A 23425-nucleotide genomic window follows, 5' to 3' on the forward strand; every position below is an offset into this window, starting at 1 on the left:
GCAGACTGTTGCGTCTGACGTCACGCTTCAGCGCGTACTGTGCACAAAAGTAATGCAAGTGAATCTGTGCTTTTAAACTCTTCGCTGGGCGACGTAACGGCGACGTCAGGACGGGTAATAAACTGAGTAAAGAGCCGATTGTGTCCAACTATACACAAATATACATTAGTGACGGTTACAACTTGTGCTTGATCGATCAAACGTGATCTTCGCGCAGGTGGAAGCTAATTATTCGACTGCTCTGCACCGTTCACGCCCGCGTGCACTCCACCTTGATTTGCTGTGCTGTAGTGGTGCCGGAGTCGAAGCAACAATGATGTGCCCTTTCATCCACTCCATCTTGGTGGCTCATAGTTCGATGGAGTCTAGGGGCCAGGACTTTCAGCTGTGGAGAGATTATATGGGACTAGCGGACACTGTGCGAGCGATGCGGCTCTCCCACGAGGAAACTCCAGCGCTCCCCCGGGACGCCCAGAGTTACTCCGAGTCTGACTCGAGTGAGACATCTCGGCGCTCCACGTCTGAACGTCGGCACCGCAGTGACTGCGAGGCCACGAACCCCGGCAGCATCGGGTTTAAGGAGTTCCCGAAGTTTCCCTGTTTCGCGCAGGCCAGGCCAAGTTCGATGGAGCTAAGGAGATTCGGCCATCACGTGAGTACACCGAGCGGCAGTTATAAGTCGGAGAGGAAGCTTTGCGGCTTCTGCAAACACAACGGCGAGTCCGCGACTATTTTTACCTCGCACTACCTGAAGGATCGCGCGGGCGAGGTGCTCTGCCCCTACCTTCGCCGGTACGTGTGTCCCCAGTGTGGAGCGACGGGTGGCCAGGCGCACACCAAGCGTTTCTGCCCGTTTGTGGATAGTACGTACAGCTGCGTGTACCTGAGATCTCCCCGCTAACCGCGTGGACATGACGGATGGATAACTTGGCACTATAATTCAGGTGGCTAGAAAGGGGGATAACAAGGTTGTATGCATGTATATAATCAATCTTCCAAACCTTTCATTTGCTAATAGTACTTTTAATGTTTGCTTTCAATGTTTGCTTGCGTTCCAATGTTTGAAGTGTATTTAAGTTTTGTTTTGCGGTGATAAGTGTTTAAGATTTAGATTTGAGTTTTCACCCTTTCTCTTAATGTTTTGTGTGTTCTTTTTAAAAAAAAATATGATTGTATTTGATAATTTTAAACCGACTGTGTGTATTCTGATCTAAATGATGATCGTTGCATGCTCTTGTTTTAAAATGTTTTTTGAAAGGTTTTTGCCTTTTTTGTCTGTTTACTGGCAGAGAGAAACAGTTGGTCTTAAAGTGCAGTCTATGATCTTCCTAACACAAAGAAATAACAAAATACAGCAAGAGATGTATTTATCTAATACAACCATCATGTACACAAACTGACTCCTGACAGTTGCAGCCATTTAAAAGTAAACTAGCGAGTAGCGCTGAGGGAGGAGGGAGGGGGGAGGGGAAATAATACGAGGCGGGTGGGACAAACGGAACGGCGCCCATTTTAATGTTTACAAATCAAAAGCAAATGTACACACGCTTCATTTTTCAGTCCTTGGCTTGTTTTAAGTTGTAGAAGTCATAGATTGAAAAGTAACACTTTAAAATTTAACTTTGTGACGTACGAGAGGCTTTATTTGCAATAAAATAAAAGCTGCCCCAGGCCAAAAGAACACGAAGTGAAAATTCACTGAGGGGGACAGGCAACTATTCTAAACTTCAACAGTACTAACAAGGTCTCAACCCGACCTTCGTACTGAACCATGAGCTAAAAGGTTCTGTTAAACTATCTGAACATATGCTCTATAGTCCTTAACTATAAGGAGAATACAATCCCAAAGGAAAATCACCATTAACAATCCTGCCAGCAAATTATCAATATTAATGTTATATTAATAACTTATTTTACTGCAGTTTCCAAGGAAACTACATTGCCCAGCAAGCCTCTGTCACAAGGACAGAGTCACACACTGTTGATGTGATGGCTACATCTCAGAATGGCGAGGCCCATAACAGCGACGGCCAGGAGGCTTCGGAGGTCTGTTGCTACGGCGCAATAGTTCCATCTCTTTGTGTGCAGCCATCACTGTACGACTGAGTGGGTAGGAAAAAGGGAAAGTGTAAGGAACAGACTTCTATATGTTACAACGACTGATGGGTGAAGTTAAATTAGGAACATGAATACATTTAACTGACCACTTTCTCAATGGCAAGTTGATCTTTGAAGTGCTTGGATTTATGTGAAATTACATAAATCATGGTATATTTGTGTTAGTGTTTAGAGAGAGAAGCAGTATTGCTGTGGAACTCTGTGTGCGCATATTTGATCTACATAGTTTTTCTTTCTTACTTCAAAGACGAGAGTTCTTTGATAAGACCACAGACAAGCTCTGTGGCATCATCCTGGTATTCAGAACCTTCTGGCATAGTTTGGTTCTTCTGCTCCATGCTGAGTAAAAACAAAAAACACAGAATTCCATTTAGGTTAGGGAAGTACAGTTAACCATATTTCCATTTTCATTAGCACTCGTTGTGCAAGATGAAACTATTAAACCCCATATATGAGTTTAATCATGTAAACCTACATCTGTGTACATACTACAAGAGACTGCTGTGTCTAACCTATTCCACTAATAGCCTGACAATTTAACCCAATCCTAACAAACACACACTCCCTCACTGTAATGCGAAAATGTTGAGCTGGGAGTCATCCACAGAGCAACTCAATAAGGGAGCTGAAGAGTCAAGCTCCTGAGGTAGCTCAGTAGAGGTCATGGTGAGGTTGTACACCAGTTGCTTGGCAACATCAGAGATCAACGAAGGGTCACAAGTGTCTTGGCCTAGAAGGCACTGACAAAACAAACCACCAGAGTGAAAAAAAAACAAAACTAAATGAATAAAACATGAGGGGAAATATTCATAAAGAACTTCAGAACTCTGAAAACACCCGAGTCTCATAGTTATGTTTATTTGCACACAAATATGTCCTGTTTATGTTTTAACAGTGTGGGTCTGTCCTCTAAATTACAGAGCTCACATAAGACTGATCAGAGTCTCATGTTCTCTGTATTCAAATCAGCTATTGATTGGAGTCCTTTCCTCTGTATCTCCTGACTTACTAACGTGTACCAACAGGAATGAATCGTTAACAACTGTATAGTATAAAGTGTGGTTGTCAGATCTGTCAAGTTAGAGATGGAAAGGACTGGACTATGAGTGCTCCACAATAAACTGTCAGTATCCCTACCTCTTTACTGTCCTTTGGGCAAGGAAAAACATTTCCCACTAGTTTATCCCCAAAACCTCTCCACACTCACATGCATGTGTTTCTCCTGGTCAGCAGGTGGTGCTGCAGGCCCACCGAGTTCATCAGGGCTGCTCGTATCTACCCCTGTGTGCCCTGTGTTCTCTGGTATAGCTGTTGTGGGTGACTCCGTATGCTCACATCGACCTCCTGCATCACTCATCTCTGGAAACACAGTCAGAGTAACTATGTGTTCCATAAATTCTAGTTCCATTTCGTCCTCGGTGGGCATGCTAATCTGAGGTCCATTTAGATCTGGCTTGTCAGTGGTAGCCTGGTTAAGGGAGGGGGAAATGCTATGGGTAACATCAACTGGTGGACAATGCTGTCCAATCTCCATTTTACTCTCTTCCAAACCAATTAGAACTTCTTGACCCTCCTGAGTGACTTTAACAGAACCTTCCAACATTTCCTTGGTAACACCAACAGAGACATAGCTCAGTTCCTTAGCTGATTCGTTTGGGCTCTCATCCATTTCCTTAACAACTTCACCAGAACCTTCAGTCACTTCATAATCAGACAGATGTTTTTCTTCCTCATACAGAGCTTGATGTTTCTTACTGAGCTCCATAGCCCAACCACCACTGTTTGTCCCAGTCCTTGGGAGATTAGGTTCATTGTCACTGGCAGAGGTTTCAATTTCATGGTCATTAGTCATGGCAGATACCGATGGTTGATCTTGGACTTGATATAGGTCCTGTCCAGTTAATGGTGTTCTCCCCTCCCCCTCAAATATGTCCTCCAAAAAGCTGGGGTCTTGCTTTAAAAGTACTTGTTCTGCAGTTGCTTCTTCATCCATCAGTGCAGAGATATTGTTCTCTTCAACAGTGTCATTCTTCAGTACATCTATGTTTTCTCCATCTACTGCTCCAACACCCTCCTCCCTCTCTCCTGCCTTCCAGCAGGAATGTCCTTCAAACAGGAGCCTCCTCTTCCTGTCTCCTAGACCACACATACCCATCCTCTTTCTGAATCTTTTTGTTACTGGAGGCTCCACAGATGTTGTTTCACCTGTAATCTGGGACTTTGTCTCATCATCAAAGCAGATTTTTTCATCTAGGGTGTCTACTGTCACACCTACAACACCTTTAGTGTGATCACTTGACTTTGGAACCTGCTCTTCAATGTTGTTCTTTTCAGCATTTCCACAAAACATGTTGTCTTGGGGATCATTCAAGAGATGTGCACTGCAAGGAGGGTTTTGCAGTGTTTGAGGTTCAGGACCAGATGCCTTGGTCTCAAACTCCTCTTCCAACCCTGCACCCCTGGATTGTTTGGTGGTGTCACATTCCAAAGTTGATCTGTCTTGGGGCTTGCTTTTGATGTCATTGCTAAGTTCTACGGTTTCCACGGTAACCTCAGTGGGTTGTTTCATAGCTGGCAGGATTTCAACCAGGCCTGTGTCAGTTTCTTGCTCATGTGCACCAAGAGCTTCTTCTTTGGCTGATTCTTTACAGTGTAAAGGGGCAAATTCTAACTGAGGTTCATCAGACTTTTCTAAGAGTGAACCAAATTGGAAGTCAAAGTTTACTTTAGTATCTGCAGCCTAAAAGAATAGCAGAAACACAAAACAGTAGGGAAGATGAATATGATTATGAAGATGAGGGAGATTATTTTTGACTTCTGCACAGTTGTTTCATATTGCTATTATTTATTTATTAAAATCTTAGGTTAGTTGTTCTCTCGTTAAGAGACCTAACCACCGTAAACGACCACAATATCTTACATGCTTGCACGTTGTAGGATGCAGTTCTGTTGTTTCGCCAGAGGTGGCACCCTCGTTGCTTTTCCTCGTCACTCTGACAGCTCTCTGCTGAGGGGGCTTGAACTCTGACAGAAGGAAGAGTGTTCACTTGTTTTCAGTTAGGTAGCGAAATCTTAGAATTTCCCACAGTGCGACTCCCTTTTCTGTACAGTACAGTCTTTTCAATCCAGCAGTATTAAAGCTCTAACCTCTGTCATGTTAGCATGTCTACTCTTAGATAGGTGAACGGCCATGTCAAATATGGTTTGAACTACGGACAGACGGCCTTCTCATTTTTGATACCGCATATTCTATCGTCTGAACATGTTGAACTTGCAATGTCATTTACATATTTACACATACACATCTGCTTTGCCATCTATGTATACTCATGTATGTCTGAATAAAGGGCGCATGCTTCTCAGCATCTCTGTCATTCATTCTGAAAAACGTCCCCCAGGGCCCTGAAGAACAGCACCCAGACCAAGGCGGGGAAGACGGAGGAACCAGAGGGACTGGGTTAATAGGGAATTTTTCCTTACACTAAATTATCCATACAGGTAAAGTGTGAAAAAGGCCTTAGGCTACTATGATAAAATGTTTACTTAACATTTTGAGGAAGCTATGGACTCCAGGATAATTTATGATAATCAAAAAGAGGATGAAGTAGAATTAAAGAAATATAAACTTTACCTACCTGTGGCTTTCATTGTGGGTCGACCCAGCTGCCTAACCCGTATGATGAAAAAGTACAAAAGATTACAAACGATAGCTAACAAACTAGCCTAATTAATCATAATGTATTTAGGGTCACCAGCTTCTGACAATGAGCTAGCAAATGAAGCTAATTCAGATTAGAATAGCAGATATGTTTCACTCAGCTAGTTGTCTTGGGAGTATATTTAAGTCACTTTCACTTACCTCTCCAGGAGACTAACAAAACACTACAAAAAAGTTTATTACCATAAAAATGATTTCACTCACATTAAAGTACAGTAGCAGCCACCTATCCACATCAAAGACAAACTTTTATATGAAGAGACGTGACCGCGCTCGCGCGTTTTGAAAAGGTCACTCCTGTCGTAGCTAAGTATTTTTAATTACTGAAATTGGCATAATATTATAAACACTTAAGATACCTGGATACAAATCCAAGATGGATATACTGACTGAGTAATTATTTTTATATTATTTTTATTTTATTTTATTTATTTATTTTTTGCTTTATTGCCGTAAAGCACGAAATTCCCGTTGCTATTGGAAACGTGACGAAAAGTAGGAAGTGACTACAGTGACAGCAGTGTTTACAAGTGTTTTGAAGTAATCTCATCATCTAAGAGTGGAAAAGACAAAGGTAATACTCTGTAGGTACTATATTACAAGAAAGCAAAACCCATATTGAAGGTAATTCTTAACTCCAAAAAAGACTAATGCCTGGCGTGGGTTGTTTTCTTGACCTAGCTAAGAATTGAACATGTATAGCTAGCAGGTAGTTGTCCAACTGGAACAGCCTGCCTTAGCTAACCTAGCTAGTTCGTTTTTTGCCAATTCATTCATTATCGCTGTTTACAAAGCATAGTGACCGCCTCGCAGCCGTGGTGGTTGCTAATGTTTATTACCTGTGTGTGGTCATTCTAAAACTCGCAGTTGACAGGGACACTTAACCTAGGTTATGATTTCAGGTTTGGTAACGTCATCTAAGTTAGCCACATAGTTAGCAAGCTAGCGTTTACCTGTTAGTACTTCACCTAGTAAACATGTTGATAGCAAACCTAGAAAAGTCTACGCAGGCAGTTCTTTGCAGGTCATCCGAACACTAGTCTACCCGTATACCACAATTAACCGCAGTTTCGTTCATGAAGCTTCACTGTCTAAGCTGAAGCGCTGACATCCTGGGATGACTTGTACGTGTTAACTTTCATTGGTAGTAAACAGCTTTTTACTTTGTTTCAGCTCTGAAGACATATCACCAATAATGAGTCGTAGTCGGAACCCCCCTCAGAAAGGCCAAGGAGCTGCCCGAGCCAAACAGGTAACAGTAACGCCGGATATGTCCTAAATATATACTTTACACAAACAGAGGCTGGGATATGTCCTAAATATACACTTTACACAAACAGAGGCTGGGATATGTCCTAAATATACACTTTACACAAACAGAGGCTGGGATATGTCCTAAATATACACTTTACACAAACAGAGGCTGGGATATGTCCTAAATATACACTTTACACAAACAGAGGCTGGGATATGTCCTAAATATATACTTTACACAAACAGAGGCTGGGATATGTCCTAAATATACACTTTACACAAACAGAGGCTGGGATATGTCCTAAATATACACTTTACACAAACAGAGGCTGGGATATGTCCTAAATATACACTTTACACAAACAGAGGCTGGGATATGTCCTAAATATACACTTTACACAAACAGAGGCTGGGATATGTCCTAAATATACACTTTACACAAACAGAGGCTGGGATATGTCCTAAATATACACTTTACACAAACAGAGGCTGGGATATGTCCTAAATCTACCTAAACAGAGGCTGGGATGTGTCCTAAATATACACTTTAACTCTACCCAAAGGCTAGGATGTGTCCTAAATCTAAACCTTACCAATTTCTCACCAGTGGCTAATCTGCTAAGATTGGTTAATTATACTGCAGTTATAATGCCGTTGACAGTGGTGATGCAGTATGATAGTCCAGTTGACTAACATTTGATGTGTTCTTTATTTACAATTGAAGTAAAATTCAATTACATGCACAGAATGTAACACCTCTGGCTTGGGAAATTGTAGTACTGAATATCTCTGTGACCCTTGGGTGCTATTATGCATGAACACCATACAATTGATTTATAAAATCATAATAAATCTTAATGGACTGAACCAAACTCAGATCCTCTGTGTGAAATGCTATATCTGATGTTTTGTACTCTGTGTGTGTACAAATACACACACACACACACACACACACACACACACTCACCTTTTCACTGCGTGTTATACTGTGTATGACTATGTATGTGACGAATAAACCGAGCTTGAACTTGAACTTGAACCTTACAGTTTATTAGGAACACCACTGTTGCATACTTGATGCAGATTTGCCTGTTATACCTTCATGTTTCAAAATTCCAATTCCATCACATCCCAAAGATACGCTACTGCATTTAGATTTGGTCACTGGATAGGACAATAAACACACACTCATGGTCATGGAACCAGTTTGAGTGGCATGGTGCATTTTCATGCTAGTTAGACAAAAGATAATATACTGTTGCCATAAATTGATGCGCATGGTCAGCAACGATAATAAGATATTCTGTGGAATTCAAGTGACTCGACTGCTATTAGGGAGTCCAGTGTGTGCCAAGAAAACACTCTCCACACCATTATACCTGCAGCAGCCTGAACTGTTGACAGATGAGAGGTTGGGTTCATGGATTCATGGTTTCCACGTTCTGACTTTGCATGCTGCAACAGAAATGGAAATCTCACGAAATCAGCAGTTTGGGTATTACGCAAATCTGTCTGGCACCAACAACCACGCCATGGACAGAGTCACCCCAGTTATATTTTATACCCATTCTTATGTGTGATATGAACATTATGTGTGGGTGTGTGTGTGTACACATCAGAAGAAGATTCCAGGTGAGTAACAACAGTGTACACTAGTAAAAGATGTAGAGAGATTAAAATTGTAGTGAAGTGCGCAACGTTTCCAGAGAAACAGGATGTTTCGGACTGAGGTCCTTCATCAGCTGTGAAAGCAAAGTGCTTCTTGCACAACTGATGATGAAGACCCTCTGTCCAAAACATCCAGTTTCTCTGGAAACCTTGTGTACTTCACTACAGTTTTGTTGTTGTTGCCATGTTTCAGATGGGACTGCTTCTGGATCTGTCCCCAGACGGTGGGCTAGACGATTCCGGGGGAAATGAGGAGGAGCTAGAGGCAGAGCTCTTTGCTCTGATTGGAGGGGGAGGAGGTGGGGTCAGGCCACCTGGTAAGAAAGATGGCGGGAAAGGTGAGAACTGAAACTGAAGTGTGTGTGTGCGTGTGCGTGCGTGTCATTGCACCTTTTATTTCTGTATGAAGAACTCTAAAATTGCCATTGTATGTGAAAAGGGTTAAGTGAGAAGTAATATTGCCTTACATCGCTTTGGCTCTCTATCACGGTAGTTCCTGTCCCCATGGAGGACATTGATCGCATGGCTGCCTTGTGCATGAAAGACCTAGATGAGGATGGAGAAGATGACGCAGACCTAGATGACGCAGACCTTCTGGTAATGAGCAAATACCAAATCCCACAATACACAGTGGACTACCATATGTGGCCTTTTTTAGGGATTTAGAAATGCTCGCTGTGCAACTTTTGTAGTGATGGTTGGAAATTGATTTAGTTCTGGTGTTTAGTGTTTTATTACCTGATGTTAAATTTGTGCTGTGGTGTTAAAGTTTTCTTGTGTATTGTTCTCTTTATTTTCTTTTTGTATAATGTAGGCTGAACTGAATGAGGTCCTGGAGGCTGATGAGAAGGAAGTCATCGCCATGCCAACGCCTGCACCTACGCCTTCTCAGCACCCTAATGTGGCACCCAGACCCACCCCCACTGTCCAAAGTGGTGCGGGCGGACTGGAGTCCCGCCTGCAGGAGCGCCTTGATATGTACCAGACGGCCATTACCAACGCCAAGGCAGCAGGGGAAACCAGCAAGGCCCGCAGATACGATCGCGGCCTAAAGGTGCCCAAACAGGCTCGAATAAAACTCAGTGTATGATACCTGTCTGTCTTTGCAATAGAGAGATCTTTCATAGGCAGTACGGAGATACACCCATTTAATGCTTATCTCCTTTTCCAGAGCTTAGCTACTCAAGCTAACGTTTATGCTAATGATGTCATTTGGGCAAAAATTGCTAAGGGTGAATTAGCATGTACTGCTTGCTGGGTTCCTTTAGCGATTCAGGCTAAGCTGTGTTAGCATGTGTGTCATTTTGTCATTGTAGACACTGCAGTCTATGCTGTCATCTGTGAAAAAAGGACAACCTATTAACGAGGAGGAGATCCCACCCCCTGTTGCTACGGGCGGCAAGCCCACCTCGGCATCAGACGTGGAACCAGTCAAAGAACAGGAACAGTTGGCCCCAAAATACACACCGCAGTCTACCAATGCGAAGCCTGTAGCTCTGCCCAAACCCCAGCTCCTACGTCCACCCACGCAAAGAGAAACAGTAGTGACACCAGACACACCAGCTATATCACCCCTAACACCCAGCCAACCAAACGCCGAGCATTCAGGTACGCACGCACACACACATGCACGCACACACATATATATAAAAACACCTCTATTACACAGCCATAACTCATTCACAGGAAATCCACTAGCCACGTGTATCTAAAACAGAGTATTGGGTGACAGTTCCAGATGCACAGCTCTGAGGCACTGTGATGTGTGTATTTCCCAAGCTGATAATGTTTGTATTGCAACAGAAACAGAAAGCAAACACACTAGAGTAGCATAAAGTGTTTGTGAGGGTGTGTGTGTGTGGTGGTGGGGGGGGGGGGGGGTTACATGTACTTCAGAGCTGAAGCTGAGTGTATTGACTGCAGAGGTATAGCGCGTGTGTGTGTGTGTGTGTGTGTTACAGAGCTGAAGGCCAGTGTACTGGGCAGGCAGCGTGAGTACAAGCTGGCTGCTCTACAGGCCAAACAGTGCGGAGACACAGAACTCGCCAAACAACATTACCTCATCGCCAAGGTAATCAAGAGTGCGCATGCGCACTAAATGGCTGAAATGTCTAAATGCCCATATCAATCAGAAAAGAATTCTTTAGCTCTCTCTGTCTCTCTCTTCCTTCCCCACTCACACACTCGCTGAATCCGCTTACAGAAATTGGACTCTGTGGTTGAGGCGGTTGACAGAGGAGAACCCATAGATGCCGGCTCACTGCCGCCCCCTCCTGGTAAGTCATAATCATAATCACATCACATCACTAGGCCTATGTGGACAAATTCGGCATTCTTATAACCGATAATGACTCTACCTGTTATCATTTTGCGTTCTGTTGACAAATTCTCTTTTATACCTTATATTTTCTCTCGGTCTGTCTGTCTCTCTCAGGTGTTGCTGTAGTTGCGCAGTCTCCTGCTCTACCTCAGTCTTCATCCTCCAAACCAGTCACTACCAGTCCACTCTCCAATGCTCCACTTTCTGACACTCGTAAGTGTGCATATCTGCATGTGTGTGTGTGTGCGCGCTCGTACGCATATCTTTCTCAGTGAACTTCAAAAGAGGATAAATCTTTGTTGCTAATGTGTCTCATGCTGCGTGCGTGCGTGCGTGCGTGCGTGTGCGTGTGCGTGTGCATGTGCGTGCTCCTAGCTCTCCCTGCTCCTCGTAGTCTAGCCGAGGCCCTACAGCAGCGCCTGGACAAATACAAGAATGCAGCAGAATTGGCCAAAAGCAAAGGAGACGATCGCAAAGCCCGCATGCACCAGCGCATCATCAAGGTAACCCACACATACACGGCATGCAGGTACCATTTACTATTAAAAACATTCAAGGTATTAAAAAACACTCACAAAATAACCACCAACACGGCTCTTATAGCGAGATGCTTACTTATTCTGTCTACCCAAAACGGTCGTTACATACAAAGACTACCAGACATCTCGGCTTGATGTGCCTGTGCTTGATTTTGCTCACAGAAAATGATGTGTGTGTGTGTGTGTGTGTGTGTGTGTGTGTGTGTGTGTGTGTGTGTGGGTGTGTGTGTGTGTGTGTGTACTCAGCAATACCAAGATGCCATCAAATCTCACAAAGCAGGACGGCCTGTTAATCTAGCAGATCTGCCTGTGCCACCAGGTAACACACCCATTATGCATTAGCATGTGTGACCGCACATGTGTGACCAAGACAGAACACCCCCCCATATAGCTCCAAAAGCGCAAAACACAACAAAGCAAAGCAAAACCAGAAATAAAGACAGGACTAGACACAAGCAGAGACAGAAGACAGGGCAGGAACAGGAGGCAAAAACGGTGGGGCAACAAGAGGCTGAGACAGATTAGAGGACTGACAGGGCGCTGGATGAGGGAGCATGGGCGGCGTCTTCCATGCCGGGGACAGGAGGCTGTACAGTTGCTGGGGGACACACAGGCAAAGAAACTCCTGGGCTGTCACTCAGGGCCACAGTCCCTCCCACACAGGGTAAGGCATGGGGCGGAGGCAGTCCAGGAAGCGAGCAGCATGCAGCAACGACACGGAAAACCGCTGACAGGAGCGGCGCTTGTTGAGGGCAGTTCCGTCATCGTTCCGTCATCATTCCGTCATCGTTCCGTCACCATTGTCATAGGTATGGGCCAGGGTTGAAAAGTCAGGAGAGTCAGACACAGAAACAGAACCGGAGTACATTACAAACATATGAAACCTGACACAAGAACTAAACACGGCGAAACCAGAGAATGAAACTAAATAGGCAAACAAGGCAGCACACAAAGCACGGAAGCGTAACACAAGGACGCGGAACGATAGTACATCTGACAGACTAACGGGATAACAATGACCAGTTAGGAGAACCAAAAAACACGGGTTTACATAGACAGTGAGTAACGAAGGGAAACTAGGAACAGCTGGGAACAGTCAAGGTGGGGATTAGTGAAAAGGGGGGCAGAACAAGAACTGAACTTAAATGTAAACATGTGGCTAGGGGTCTTATTCACACCATTTCATTCATGATTTACTGGTTTAGTGAGTTTAAGCTGTTACCTGTTTGCATGAAAGGTCCTGTATAAATAAGATTTGTGTGTGCGTGTACGTACCTGTGCGTGTGATGTGTGTTTTTCCCTCTCTCTCAGGCTGTCCACCTCTGCAGGGCTCAGAAAGTGGTGAGCAAAACTTCATAGGTGTCCTAGAAACGGCCATGAAACTGGCCAATCAGGATGCAGATGCGGAGGAAGAAGGTGAACCAGAGGAGGAAGTGGCAAAGGTAACAATGTCATCTCTGTGATGAGCACACGTGTGGCTTCCACTCGTTACGGCCAGGAGACTAAAGCACTGGATACGTACCTGATCCTGGACTTTTTGTATGTTTGTATGTGTGTTTTGTCTTGTGTAGGTGGCTGCACGTTCAGCTGCTCCTAAAGCTCGAACCTCTGGTCCAGCAAATGCCTCCTCTCCTGCCACGCCCCCTGCAAGCTCGACAGGCACTCCCAAACTAGGCACCAAGGGTAAGGGTTTGACAGGGGGTAGAATTAGCAATAACGTGTTATCGTAAAGTAGTGAACTTGTTTAAGTTGTTATTTAAATTAGTATCTTAATCTTGGAACTCTTTTGTGCATATGGGTGTGCCCGTGTGTGTGTGTCTGTGTCTGTGTGTGTAGCCCAGCAACAGCTGGATTTCTTGTTGAACCGTAGGCAGCAGTTTGTGAAGGCGGCTCTGCGCTCCAAACAGATGAAAGACATGCAGGGAGCAGCTCAGCACCTCCGCAATGCCAAGGGCCTCGACCCCATGATCACAGCAGCCAAAGGAGGCCTGCCCGTGGACATCAGCAAGGTGTGTGCGTGTGTGTGCGTGTGTGTGCGTGTGTGTGCGTGTGTGTGCGTGTGTGTGCGTGTGTGTGCGTGTGTGTGTGTGTGTGTGTGTGTGTGTGTGTGTGTGTGTGGTTTATGGTGAGAGAACAGACGGTATGAGAGGCAGATGCCCAAGACATGCACCTGAAATGTGTGCGTGTGAGTGGCACTGTTGTCTGTCCGTGAGGTGTAAACTTAACTCCTTATTCTTCTCCTTCAGACCCTAGTGTTATCACTAATCTAGTTTTGATCTTGTAATTGTACTTTGGTTTCTCTCTCTCTCTCTCTCTCTCTCCCCCAAAGACAGCTGTGTTCAGCAGATGTGAAAGGTTAAGCTAATAGCGTGTGCCCAAATACATCTTCCAGTGTTCCAGTGTTTGCTGTATATGGTACTGTGTGTGTTTTAGGGATGCTAACTGGAACTGTTGTTTGCAGATGTGGAGCAGAGGAGATTGAACTGTCTGCCCCTCTCTCAATTCTGGGGTCACAATAACAGTGATGGACGCCCTGACCTCTGTCTGTCATTCTGAGTTTTTCTTGGACTCCTGCAGGTACCCTGCGCCCCAGCGAGTGAAGAGGATTACTCCCTCTCCCAGTCCCGCTCTCGCGCCTCCGCCCTGTCTCCTCGCTCCGCCCAGCAGTACGCCCAGCTCATGGAGCGCCTCAAACTGCAGCATGAGGTCACTACACACTTATGAGACGCTTAGCACTTGTCTGTTACACTCTTATTACACATCAGTGCCATGTTTATTACGTGTATATAAACCTCTTTAGGAAGGTCAGTATAACTCAGCAACTTTCTTGATCTTGGTGTATAAAGTGAATTTGCATGATTTAGCACATTTGGAATGTTGCAAGAGTGGGAATTTCTCTTAATGTTAGGCTGTCAGCCCTCTGGAATCCAGAGAGTCTGGATTGTATTTCAGTGCCTGCTCCTAACACACCACCTGAACCAGGTAGCTAAATGAGTGGCGTTATATGAATGCCTGGGTGAGAGATCAAGTGTGGAGCATTTATTTCGCACACAACCTCCATGTAAACATGCACTGTTAATGAATTTGTCCTGTTGAAGGTGACTCTAGAGTGGTTGCTCTGAGTCCTGTTGGATTGTGGGTAAGGTGTGCGTGTGCAGGGCCAGATCCCCTGATCGCTGTGCTCCCCCATGTCCACACAGAAATGCCTGACCTCATCGCAGCACTTCACTCACATGGGCAACGTGGCAGAAACCGTCAGGTGTGCGCGCTGCTGCTCTGCACTCGGACCAACACTCACCTTTCTTCACTCTCATGGCCCCCGTACTTTAACTGCCACTTTGTGTGGATTTTGTGTTCATCATAGTTCTGTTTTCTGTTTGTTCATTTGTTTGTTTGTTTTTGTTTCCTTTGTTGTTGTTGGTGAAGTTTTTTGTTTGTTAGTTTTTTTGTTTGCAGAAAAAATCATTTAGTGCTGGTTAAACAAACCTGTGTGACTTAAATGATTGTGAGAAAATGTAGCTCCTTGTTATTTTTATTTTGTGTGTGTGTGTGTGTGTGTGTGTGTGTGTGTGTGTGTGTGTGTCTATAGGTTTGAGAAGCTGGGTGAGGAGTGTATGAATAATATTGAGTTGCTAAAGAAATGTCACGCCAAAGGACTTCCAGTACCCAGCTACCACACTGAGGAGCGCACCTTCAACACTGTCAAGTAACATGAAATTCACCCACACATACTTTCTCTCTCTCTCACACACACACACACACACACACACACACACACACACACACACACACGCACGCACACACACAAATTAGGTAACACCACCCCCCCAACACTTTGAAGTAACAACAGATTCACCTACACCTACACACACACACACCTTAATATTAAGCAATACCCCCCCAACACTGTCAAGTAACAACAAAGGAGTCTGAATTGTGTGTGATTGTGTGTGTGTGTGTGTGCTCTCTCCTTCTGTATGTCTCTTTCATCAGGATCTTTCCTAACCTGACAGCCAGTGAAATGTTACTGACAATCGTAAAAGGACTCAACCTCCCAACTCCTCCAGGTGGGTGTATAGGTGTACGTGGGTGTACGTGGGTGTACGTGGGTGTATGTGGGCGTGTGTGGGCGGTGTAGATAGGCATGCGAGAGAAAGCGAGCATATTCTAGAAAAGGGTTTGTGTGTAGGGTTTTCAGTTTGTGTGACTTTCTGTCTGTCTCTGGTCTACAGGAGTTTCAGCCAGTGATTTGGATCCAAGTGTGCGCTTTGAGTTTCCATTCCCTAGTGCAGTAAGATACATCTATCTATCTATCTATCTATCTATCTATCTATCTATCTATCTATCTATCTATCTATCTATCTATCTATCTATCTATCTATCTATCTATCTATCTATCTATCTATCTATCTATCTATCTATCTATCTATCTATCTATCTATCTATCTATCTATCTATCTATCTATCTATCTATCTATCTATCTATCTATCTATCTATCTATCTATCTAATATGTAGTCACTTTCAATCATCAAACTGTTTGCCCTGTAGGAAGAAGCTCAGAAAGACAAGACAAACACTGTGAAAAGCACAAACTGTCCAGGTGTGCCTGTACATGTACACACACACAAGCTCAAACACACCCTGTCTGTGAACAAGGGGAATAAATCATACATTTGTGCTGGTTTATTTACATGTTTAATGTTGTATTTCACTAGTCAGTGGAACCTCAGTACCTTAAATCTCATTTCAAACCAAGACAATAATATTTGTTGATTTTTATTTTTTTATTTTTTTTAAATTAGGTATATTATCCATTCTGTTTACTGAGACATCACTCCTGGACATGTACTTACTGTTTCTTATTCGTTAAGCATTTCTCCCAAATCAAAGCAGCACAAACAGTATTTGGAGATGGAGCACAAACTTTCAGCTTCATGTGGCAATGCGTTCTCACACTCACAGTTTTCCTGATGCTCAGTGAGTGACCTTATCGTGAACTCTCCTGTTTCTCTTTCTCTCTCTCGCTCTTTCTCTTTCTTAGAGTTTAAAGAGCAGTTTAAGCTGCACATTAATCGAACCCACCGAGGCTTTAAGAGAGTGGTGCAGACCAAAGGCATCAAGTTTGAGGTCATACACAAAGGGTGAGATTTGAGGGGGGGTTCAGTTTTCCCTCCGGAACTCTGATTCCAGCTATCAGTTTGGCTCCTTGGTTTGGCGTGCTGGGGGTGTCCTCAGTTCATATATTGACATCTGTACCCAGTCATTTGGGAGGTGATGAAGTATTAAATGTGTGTGTGTGTGTGTGTGTGTGTGTGTGTGTGTGTGTGTGTGTGTGTGTGTGTGTGTGTGTGCGTGTGTGTGCGCGCGTGTGTGTGCGTGCGTGTGCTTAGGAGCCTCTTCAAGACGGATAAGGTGGTGGGAAATGCGCAGCTGAAACTTGAGGCCTTGGAGAATCACTGTGAGATCAGAGAGATTATAGAGGTGGATTACGTGCACATGGTGACACACCATATAAAATGCAGAATACCAATACAAAGACATGTTCATTCATATACCCTCAATTGAATCACAACCAAATGGGAATTTTTCTCACAGGCACAAAGACAGACAGACACACAGACACACAGCTATTGCCACACATCGCAGGTGGTGCACAGATACACTTTTAAAAGAAATATTGCTTATTTTCTTTACACAATTTACACTGAGATGATCTGTAGAAGCAGCATGTGTATGTTTCTGTGTGCGTGTGTGCATACGTGTGTGTTTGGAATTGTCTTGGTTACCCTCCTCACCCCACTAGCCCAGTGGTTTGTGTCCTCCCCATCTCCCAATGTCTCCCGTTTTGCTGTTAGTTTGTGCGGGCCCTGTGTGAAGACCATGGAGGCTGTAAATACTTGTAAACAGTTCCTGGTTTACGGAGTGGTGCCTGTTTGTTTGTGGTTTGTGTCTGTTTTTCTGTTTAGGGAGTTGGTGTAGAATTGTATTGTTTTGTTTGAGGATAGATATTTTGCAGTGTGGAAGTTGTTTATTGTTTTGGCAGCACTCCTGATGACGCACACTGCATTATACAATGCTGACGGTACAATACATCCCTTTTTGTCTCAGGTCCTCTTATTCCATATTCCACCTGATCCAGTTATTGTCGCATAACTCGGCGTCTGTGTTATGGCCGTGTTGTCTAGACTGTGGTCGTAATATACATGCTTTGTGTGCGTGTAGGTGCTGGATGGGCGTAAGCCGACAGGCGGGAAGCTAGAGGTGCGGGTGAGGATCAGAGAGCCTCTCGGAGGAGTCCAGCTCCAGTCTGTCACAGAGAAATGGCTGGTCCTGGACCCGCCCACCATCACGCCTGACAGGGAGAGACACAGGGAGAGGGAACACGTATGTACACACACACACACGCACAGGGAAAGGGAACACGTATGTACACACACACACACACACACACACACACACACACAGGGAGAGGGAACACGTATGTACACACACACACACACACGGAGAGAGAACATACAGTGCATCCGGAAAGTATTCACAGCGCTTCACTTTTTCCAGATTTTGTTATGTTACAGCCTTATTCCAAAATGGAACACGTATGTACACACACACAAGGAGAGGGAACACGTATGTACACACACGCAGGGAGAGGGAACACGTATGCACACACACATACACACACGCACAGGGAAAGGGAACACGTATGTACACACACACACACACAGGGAGAGGGAACACGTATGTACACACACATATACACACACACACACACACACACACAGGGAGAGGGAGCACGTCTGTACATGCGCGCGCACACACACAGGAAGAGGGAACACATATGTACACACAGGCAGGGAGAGGGAACACGTATGTATACACACACACACACACACAAAGAGAAAGGGAACACGTATGTATACACACACACACACAGAGGGAAAGGGAACACATATGTACACACACACAGGGAGACGGAACATGTATGTACACACACACACAGGGAAAGGGAACATGTATGTACACACACACACAGGAAAAGGGAACACGTATGTGTACACACACACACAGGGAGAGGGAACACGTATGTACACACACACACACAGGGAGAGGGAACACGTATGTACACACACACACACACAGGGAGAGGGAACACGTATGTACACACACACACAGGGAGAGGGAACACGTATGTACACACACACACACACAGGGAGAGGGAACACGTATGTACACACACACACACAGGGAGAGGGAACACGTATGTACACACACACACACAGGGAGAGGGAACACGTATGTACACACACACACACACACAGGGAGAGGGAACACGTATGTACACACACACACACACACACACACACACACACAGGGAGAGGGAACACGTATGTACACACACACACACACAGGGAGAGGGAACACGTATGTACACACACACACACACACAAGGAGAGGGAACACGTATGTACACACACACAGGGAGAAGGAACACGTATGTACACACACACAGGGAGAGGGAACACGTATGTACACACACACAGGGAGAGGGAACACGTATGTACACACACACAGGGAGAGGGAACACGTATGTACACACACACAGGGAGAGGGAACACGTATGTACACACACACAGGGAGAGGGAACACGTATGTACACACACACAGGGAGAGGGAACACGTATGTACACACACACACACACAGGGAGAGGGAACACGTATGTACACACACACACACACACAGGGAGAGGGAACACGTATGTACACACACACACACAGGGAGAGGGAACAAGTATGTATACACACACACACACACACACAGGGAGAGGGAACACGTATGTACACACACACAGGGAGAGGGAACACGTATGTACACACACACAGGGAGAGGGAACACGTATGTATACATACACACACACACACAGGGAGAGGGAACACGTATGTACACACACACACAGGGAGCGGGAACACGTATGTACACGTACACATGCACAGGGAGAGGGAACACGTATGTACACATGTACACATACACACACACACACAGGGAGAGGGAACACGTATGTACACACACACACACACAGGGAGAAGGAACACGTATGTACACACACACACACACGGGGAGAAGGAACACGTATGTACACACACACACAGGGAGAGGGAACACGTATGTACACACACACACAGGGAGCGGGAACACGTATGTACACACACACGGAGCGGGAACACGTATGTACACACACACACAGGGAGAGGGAACACGTATGTACACACACACACAGGGAGAGGGAACACGTATGTACACACACACACAGGGAGCGGGAACACGTATGTACACGTACACATGCACAGGGAGAGGGAACACGTATGTACACACACACACACAGGGAGAGGGAACACGTATGTACACACACACACACAGGGAGAAGGAACACGTATGTACACACACACACACACACAGGGAGAGGGAACACGTATGTACACACACATATACACACACACACACACACAGGGAGAGGGAGCACGTCTGTACATGCGCGCGCGCGCACACACACAGGAAGAGGGAACACATATGTACACACACAGGCAGGGAGAGGGAACACGTATGTATACATACACACACACACAGGGAGAGGGAACACGTATGTACACACACACACACACAGGGAGAAGGAACACGTATGTACACACACACACAGGGAGAGGGAACACGTATGTACACGTACACATGCACAGGGAGAGGGAACACGTATGTACACATGTACACATACACACACACACACACAGGGAGAGGGAACACGTATGTACACACACACACACACAGGGAGAAGGAACACGTATGTACACACACACACAGGGAGAAGGAACACGTATGTACACACACACACAGGGAGAGGGAACACGTATGTACACACACACACAGGGAGAGGGAACACGTATGTACACACACACACAGGGAGAGGGAACACGTATGTACACACACACAGGGAGAGGGAACACATATGTACACACACACACACAGGGAAAGGGAACACATATGTATGTACACACACACACACACACAGGGAGAGGGAACACGTATGTACACACACGGGGAGAGGGAACACGTATGTACACACACACACACACACACACACACACACAGGGAGAGGGAACATGTTTGTCCACACACACACACACAGGGAGAGGGAACATGTATGTCCACACACACACACACACACACACAGGGAGAGGGAACATGTATGTCCACACACACACACACACACACACACACACACACAGGGAGAGGGAACACGTATGTACACACACACACAAGGAGAGGGAACACGTATGTATGTACACACACACTCACACACACACGGGGAGTGTGTGTGTACATACACACGGGGGTATGTACACACACACAGGGAGAGGGAACACGTATGTACACACACACACAGGGAGCGGGAACACGTATGTATGTACACAAACACACACACTCACACAGGGAGAGGGAACATGTATGTACACTCACACAGGGAGAGGGAACACGTATGTACACACACGGGAAGAGGGAACACGCATGTACACACACACACACAGGGAGCGGGAACACGTATACACACACACACAGGGAGAGGGAACACGTATACACACAGGGAGAGGGAACACGTATGTACACACACACAGGGAGAGGGAACACGTATGTACACACACACACACACACACACAGGGAGAGGGAACACGTATGTACACACACACAGGGAGAGGGAACACGTATGTACACACACACAGGGAGAGGGAACACGTATGTACACACACACAGGGAGAGGGAACACGTATGTACACACACACACACAGGGAGAGGGAACACGTATGTACACACACACACACAGGGAGAGGGAACACATATGTACACACACACACACAGGGAGAGGGAACACGTATGTACACACACACAGGGAGAGGGAACACGTATGTACACACACACAGGGAGAGGGAACACGTATGTACACACACACACACAGGGAGAGGGAACACGTATGTACACACACACACACACAGGGAGAGGGAACACGTATGTACACACACACACACACAGGGAGAGGGAACACGTATGTACACACACACACACACACAGGGAGAGGGAACACGTATGTACACACACACAGGGAGAGGGAACACGTATGTACACACACACACACAGGGAGAGGGAACACGTATGTACACACACACACACACACACACACAGGGAGAGGGAACACGTATGTACACACACACACAGGGAGAGGGAACACGTATGGACACACACACACACACAGGGAGAGGGAACACGTATGTACACACACACACAGGGAGAGGGAACACGTATGTACACACACACACAGGGAGAGGGAACACGTATGTACACACACACACACACAGGGAGAGGGAACACGTATGTACACACACACACACACAGGGAGAGGGAACACGTATGTACACACACACACACACAGGGAGAGGGAACACGTATGTACACACACACACACACACACACACACACAGGGAGAGGGAACACGTATGCACACACACACACAGGGAGAGGGAACACGTATGTACACACACACACAGGGAGAGGGAACACGTATGTACACACACACACACAGGGAGAGGGAACACGTATGTACACACACACACACAGGGAGAGGGAACACGTATGTACACACACACACACAGGGAGAGGGAACACGTATGTACACACACACACACAGGGAGAGGGAACACGTATGTACACACACACACAGGGAGAGGGAACACGTATGTACACACACACACAGGGAGAGGGAACACGTATGTACACACACACACAGGGAGAGGGAACACGTATGTACACACACACAGGGAGAGGGAACACGTATGTACACACACACACACGGAGAGGGAACACGTATGTACACACACACACAGGGAGAGGGAACACGTATGTACACACACACACAGGGAGAGGGAACACGTATGCACACATACAGGGAGAGGGAACACGTAGGTACACACACACACAGGGAGAGGGAACACGTAGGTACACACACACACAGGGAGAGGGAACACGTAGGTACACACACACACAGGGAGACGGAACACGTAGGTACACACACACACAGGGAGACGGAACACGTATGTACACACACACACAGGGAGAGGGAACACGTATGTACACACACACACAGGGAGAGGGAACACGTATGGACACACACAGGGAGAGGGAACACGTATGGACACACACAGGGAGAGGGAACACGTATGTACACACAGGGAGAGGGAACACGTATGTACACACACACACAGGGAGAGGGAACACGTATGTACACACACACACAGGGAGAGGGAACACGTATGTACACACACACACAGGGAGAGGGAACAAGTATTTACACACACACACAGGGAGAGGGAACACGTATGTACACACACACAGGGAGAGGGAACACGTATGTACACACACACACAGGGAGAGGGAACACGTATGTACACACACACACAGGGAGAGGGAACACGTATGTACACACACACACAGGGAGAGGGAACACGTATGTACACACACACACGGAGAGGGAACACGTATGTACACACACACACAGGGAGAGGGAACACGTATGGACACACACACACACACAGGGAGAGGGAACACGTATGGACACACACACACACACAGGGAGAGGGAACACGTATGGACACACACACACAGGGAGAGGGAACACGTATGGACACACACACACAGGGAGAGGGAACACGTATGTACACACACACAGGGAGCGGGAACACGTATGTACACACACACACAGGGAGCGGG

At 45.8% G+C, this 23425-nt stretch overlaps 3 protein-coding genes across 7 annotated transcripts in view; 2 read left to right on the top strand and 1 right to left on the bottom strand.

The window, feature by feature from the left end:
- Positions 1 to 77: 77 nt before the first annotated feature.
- nanos3 (nanos homolog 3) lies at positions 78 to 1261 on the top strand. Its single transcript, XM_081701522.1, has one exon. The coding sequence runs from the start codon at positions 314 to 316 to the stop codon at positions 899 to 901; it is 588 nt and encodes a 195-aa protein (XP_081557648.1). The 5' UTR covers positions 78 to 313; the 3' UTR covers positions 902 to 1261.
- Positions 1262 to 1467: 206 nt separating this feature from the next.
- Positions 1468 to 6159, bottom strand: si:ch211-286b5.2 (uncharacterized). Of its 3 annotated transcripts, none has more exons than XM_027031248.3 (7): positions 6041 to 6159; positions 5754 to 5785; positions 5039 to 5142; positions 3326 to 4858; positions 2689 to 2858; positions 2359 to 2457; positions 1468 to 2102 (listed from the first exon to the last, which is right to left on the bottom strand). In XM_027031248.3, the coding sequence occupies exons 1-7, from the start codon at positions 6070 to 6072 to the stop codon at positions 1994 to 1996; spliced, it is 2079 nt and encodes a 692-aa protein (XP_026887049.2). In that variant the 5' UTR covers positions 6073 to 6159; the 3' UTR covers positions 1468 to 1993. The 3 variants fall into 3 exon arrangements, 2 of the variants coding, with proteins under 2 accessions (XP_026887049.2, XP_026887050.2); XM_027031249.3 differs by having other exon boundaries at positions 5978 to 6084; XR_014118294.1 differs by lacking the exon at positions 2689 to 2858 and having other exon boundaries at positions 2079 to 2102.
- Positions 6160 to 6320: 161 nt separating this feature from the next.
- cc2d1a (coiled-coil and C2 domain containing 1A) overlaps positions 6321 to 23425 on the top strand; it is a 28396-nt gene continuing 11291 nt past the window's right edge. The window contains exons 1-23 of one of the 3 annotated variants that reach the window (XM_035535001.2): positions 6321 to 6410; positions 7010 to 7088; positions 8952 to 9096; positions 9252 to 9355; positions 9573 to 9812; positions 10075 to 10366; positions 10720 to 10829; positions 10962 to 11034; positions 11193 to 11291; positions 11454 to 11581; positions 11864 to 11936; positions 12929 to 13059; positions 13189 to 13300; positions 13454 to 13626; positions 14195 to 14323; positions 14818 to 14876; positions 15207 to 15323; positions 15611 to 15684; positions 15850 to 15908; positions 16168 to 16219; positions 16661 to 16760; positions 17010 to 17100; positions 17842 to 18003. In XM_035535001.2, the coding sequence (XP_035390894.1) occupies positions 7032 to 7088; positions 8952 to 9096; positions 9252 to 9355; positions 9573 to 9812; positions 10075 to 10366; positions 10720 to 10829; positions 10962 to 11034; positions 11193 to 11291; positions 11454 to 11581; positions 11864 to 11936; positions 12929 to 13059; positions 13189 to 13300; positions 13454 to 13626; positions 14195 to 14323; positions 14818 to 14876; positions 15207 to 15323; positions 15611 to 15684; positions 15850 to 15908; positions 16168 to 16219; positions 16661 to 16760; positions 17010 to 17100; positions 17842 to 18003 (2580 nt within the window). In that variant the 5' untranslated portion in view covers positions 6321 to 6410; positions 7010 to 7031. Of the gene's footprint in view, positions 6461 to 7009; positions 7089 to 8951; positions 9097 to 9251; positions 9356 to 9572; positions 9813 to 10074; positions 10367 to 10719; positions 10830 to 10961; positions 11035 to 11192; positions 11292 to 11453; positions 11582 to 11863; positions 11937 to 12928; positions 13060 to 13188; positions 13301 to 13453; positions 13627 to 14194; positions 14324 to 14817; positions 14877 to 15206; positions 15324 to 15610; positions 15685 to 15849; positions 15909 to 16167; positions 16220 to 16660; positions 16761 to 17009; positions 17101 to 17841; positions 18004 to 23425 lie in introns of those variants that run through there. The other 2 variants (XM_081701469.1, XM_081701470.1) reach the window with 2 other exon arrangements.

Source organism: Electrophorus electricus, chromosome 18 (assembly GCF_041902795.1).
Source record: "Electrophorus electricus isolate QZ-2024a chromosome 18, ASM4190279v1, whole genome shotgun sequence".
In the NCBI taxonomy this organism is placed as follows: domain Eukaryota; kingdom Metazoa; phylum Chordata; class Actinopteri; order Gymnotiformes; family Gymnotidae; genus Electrophorus; species Electrophorus electricus.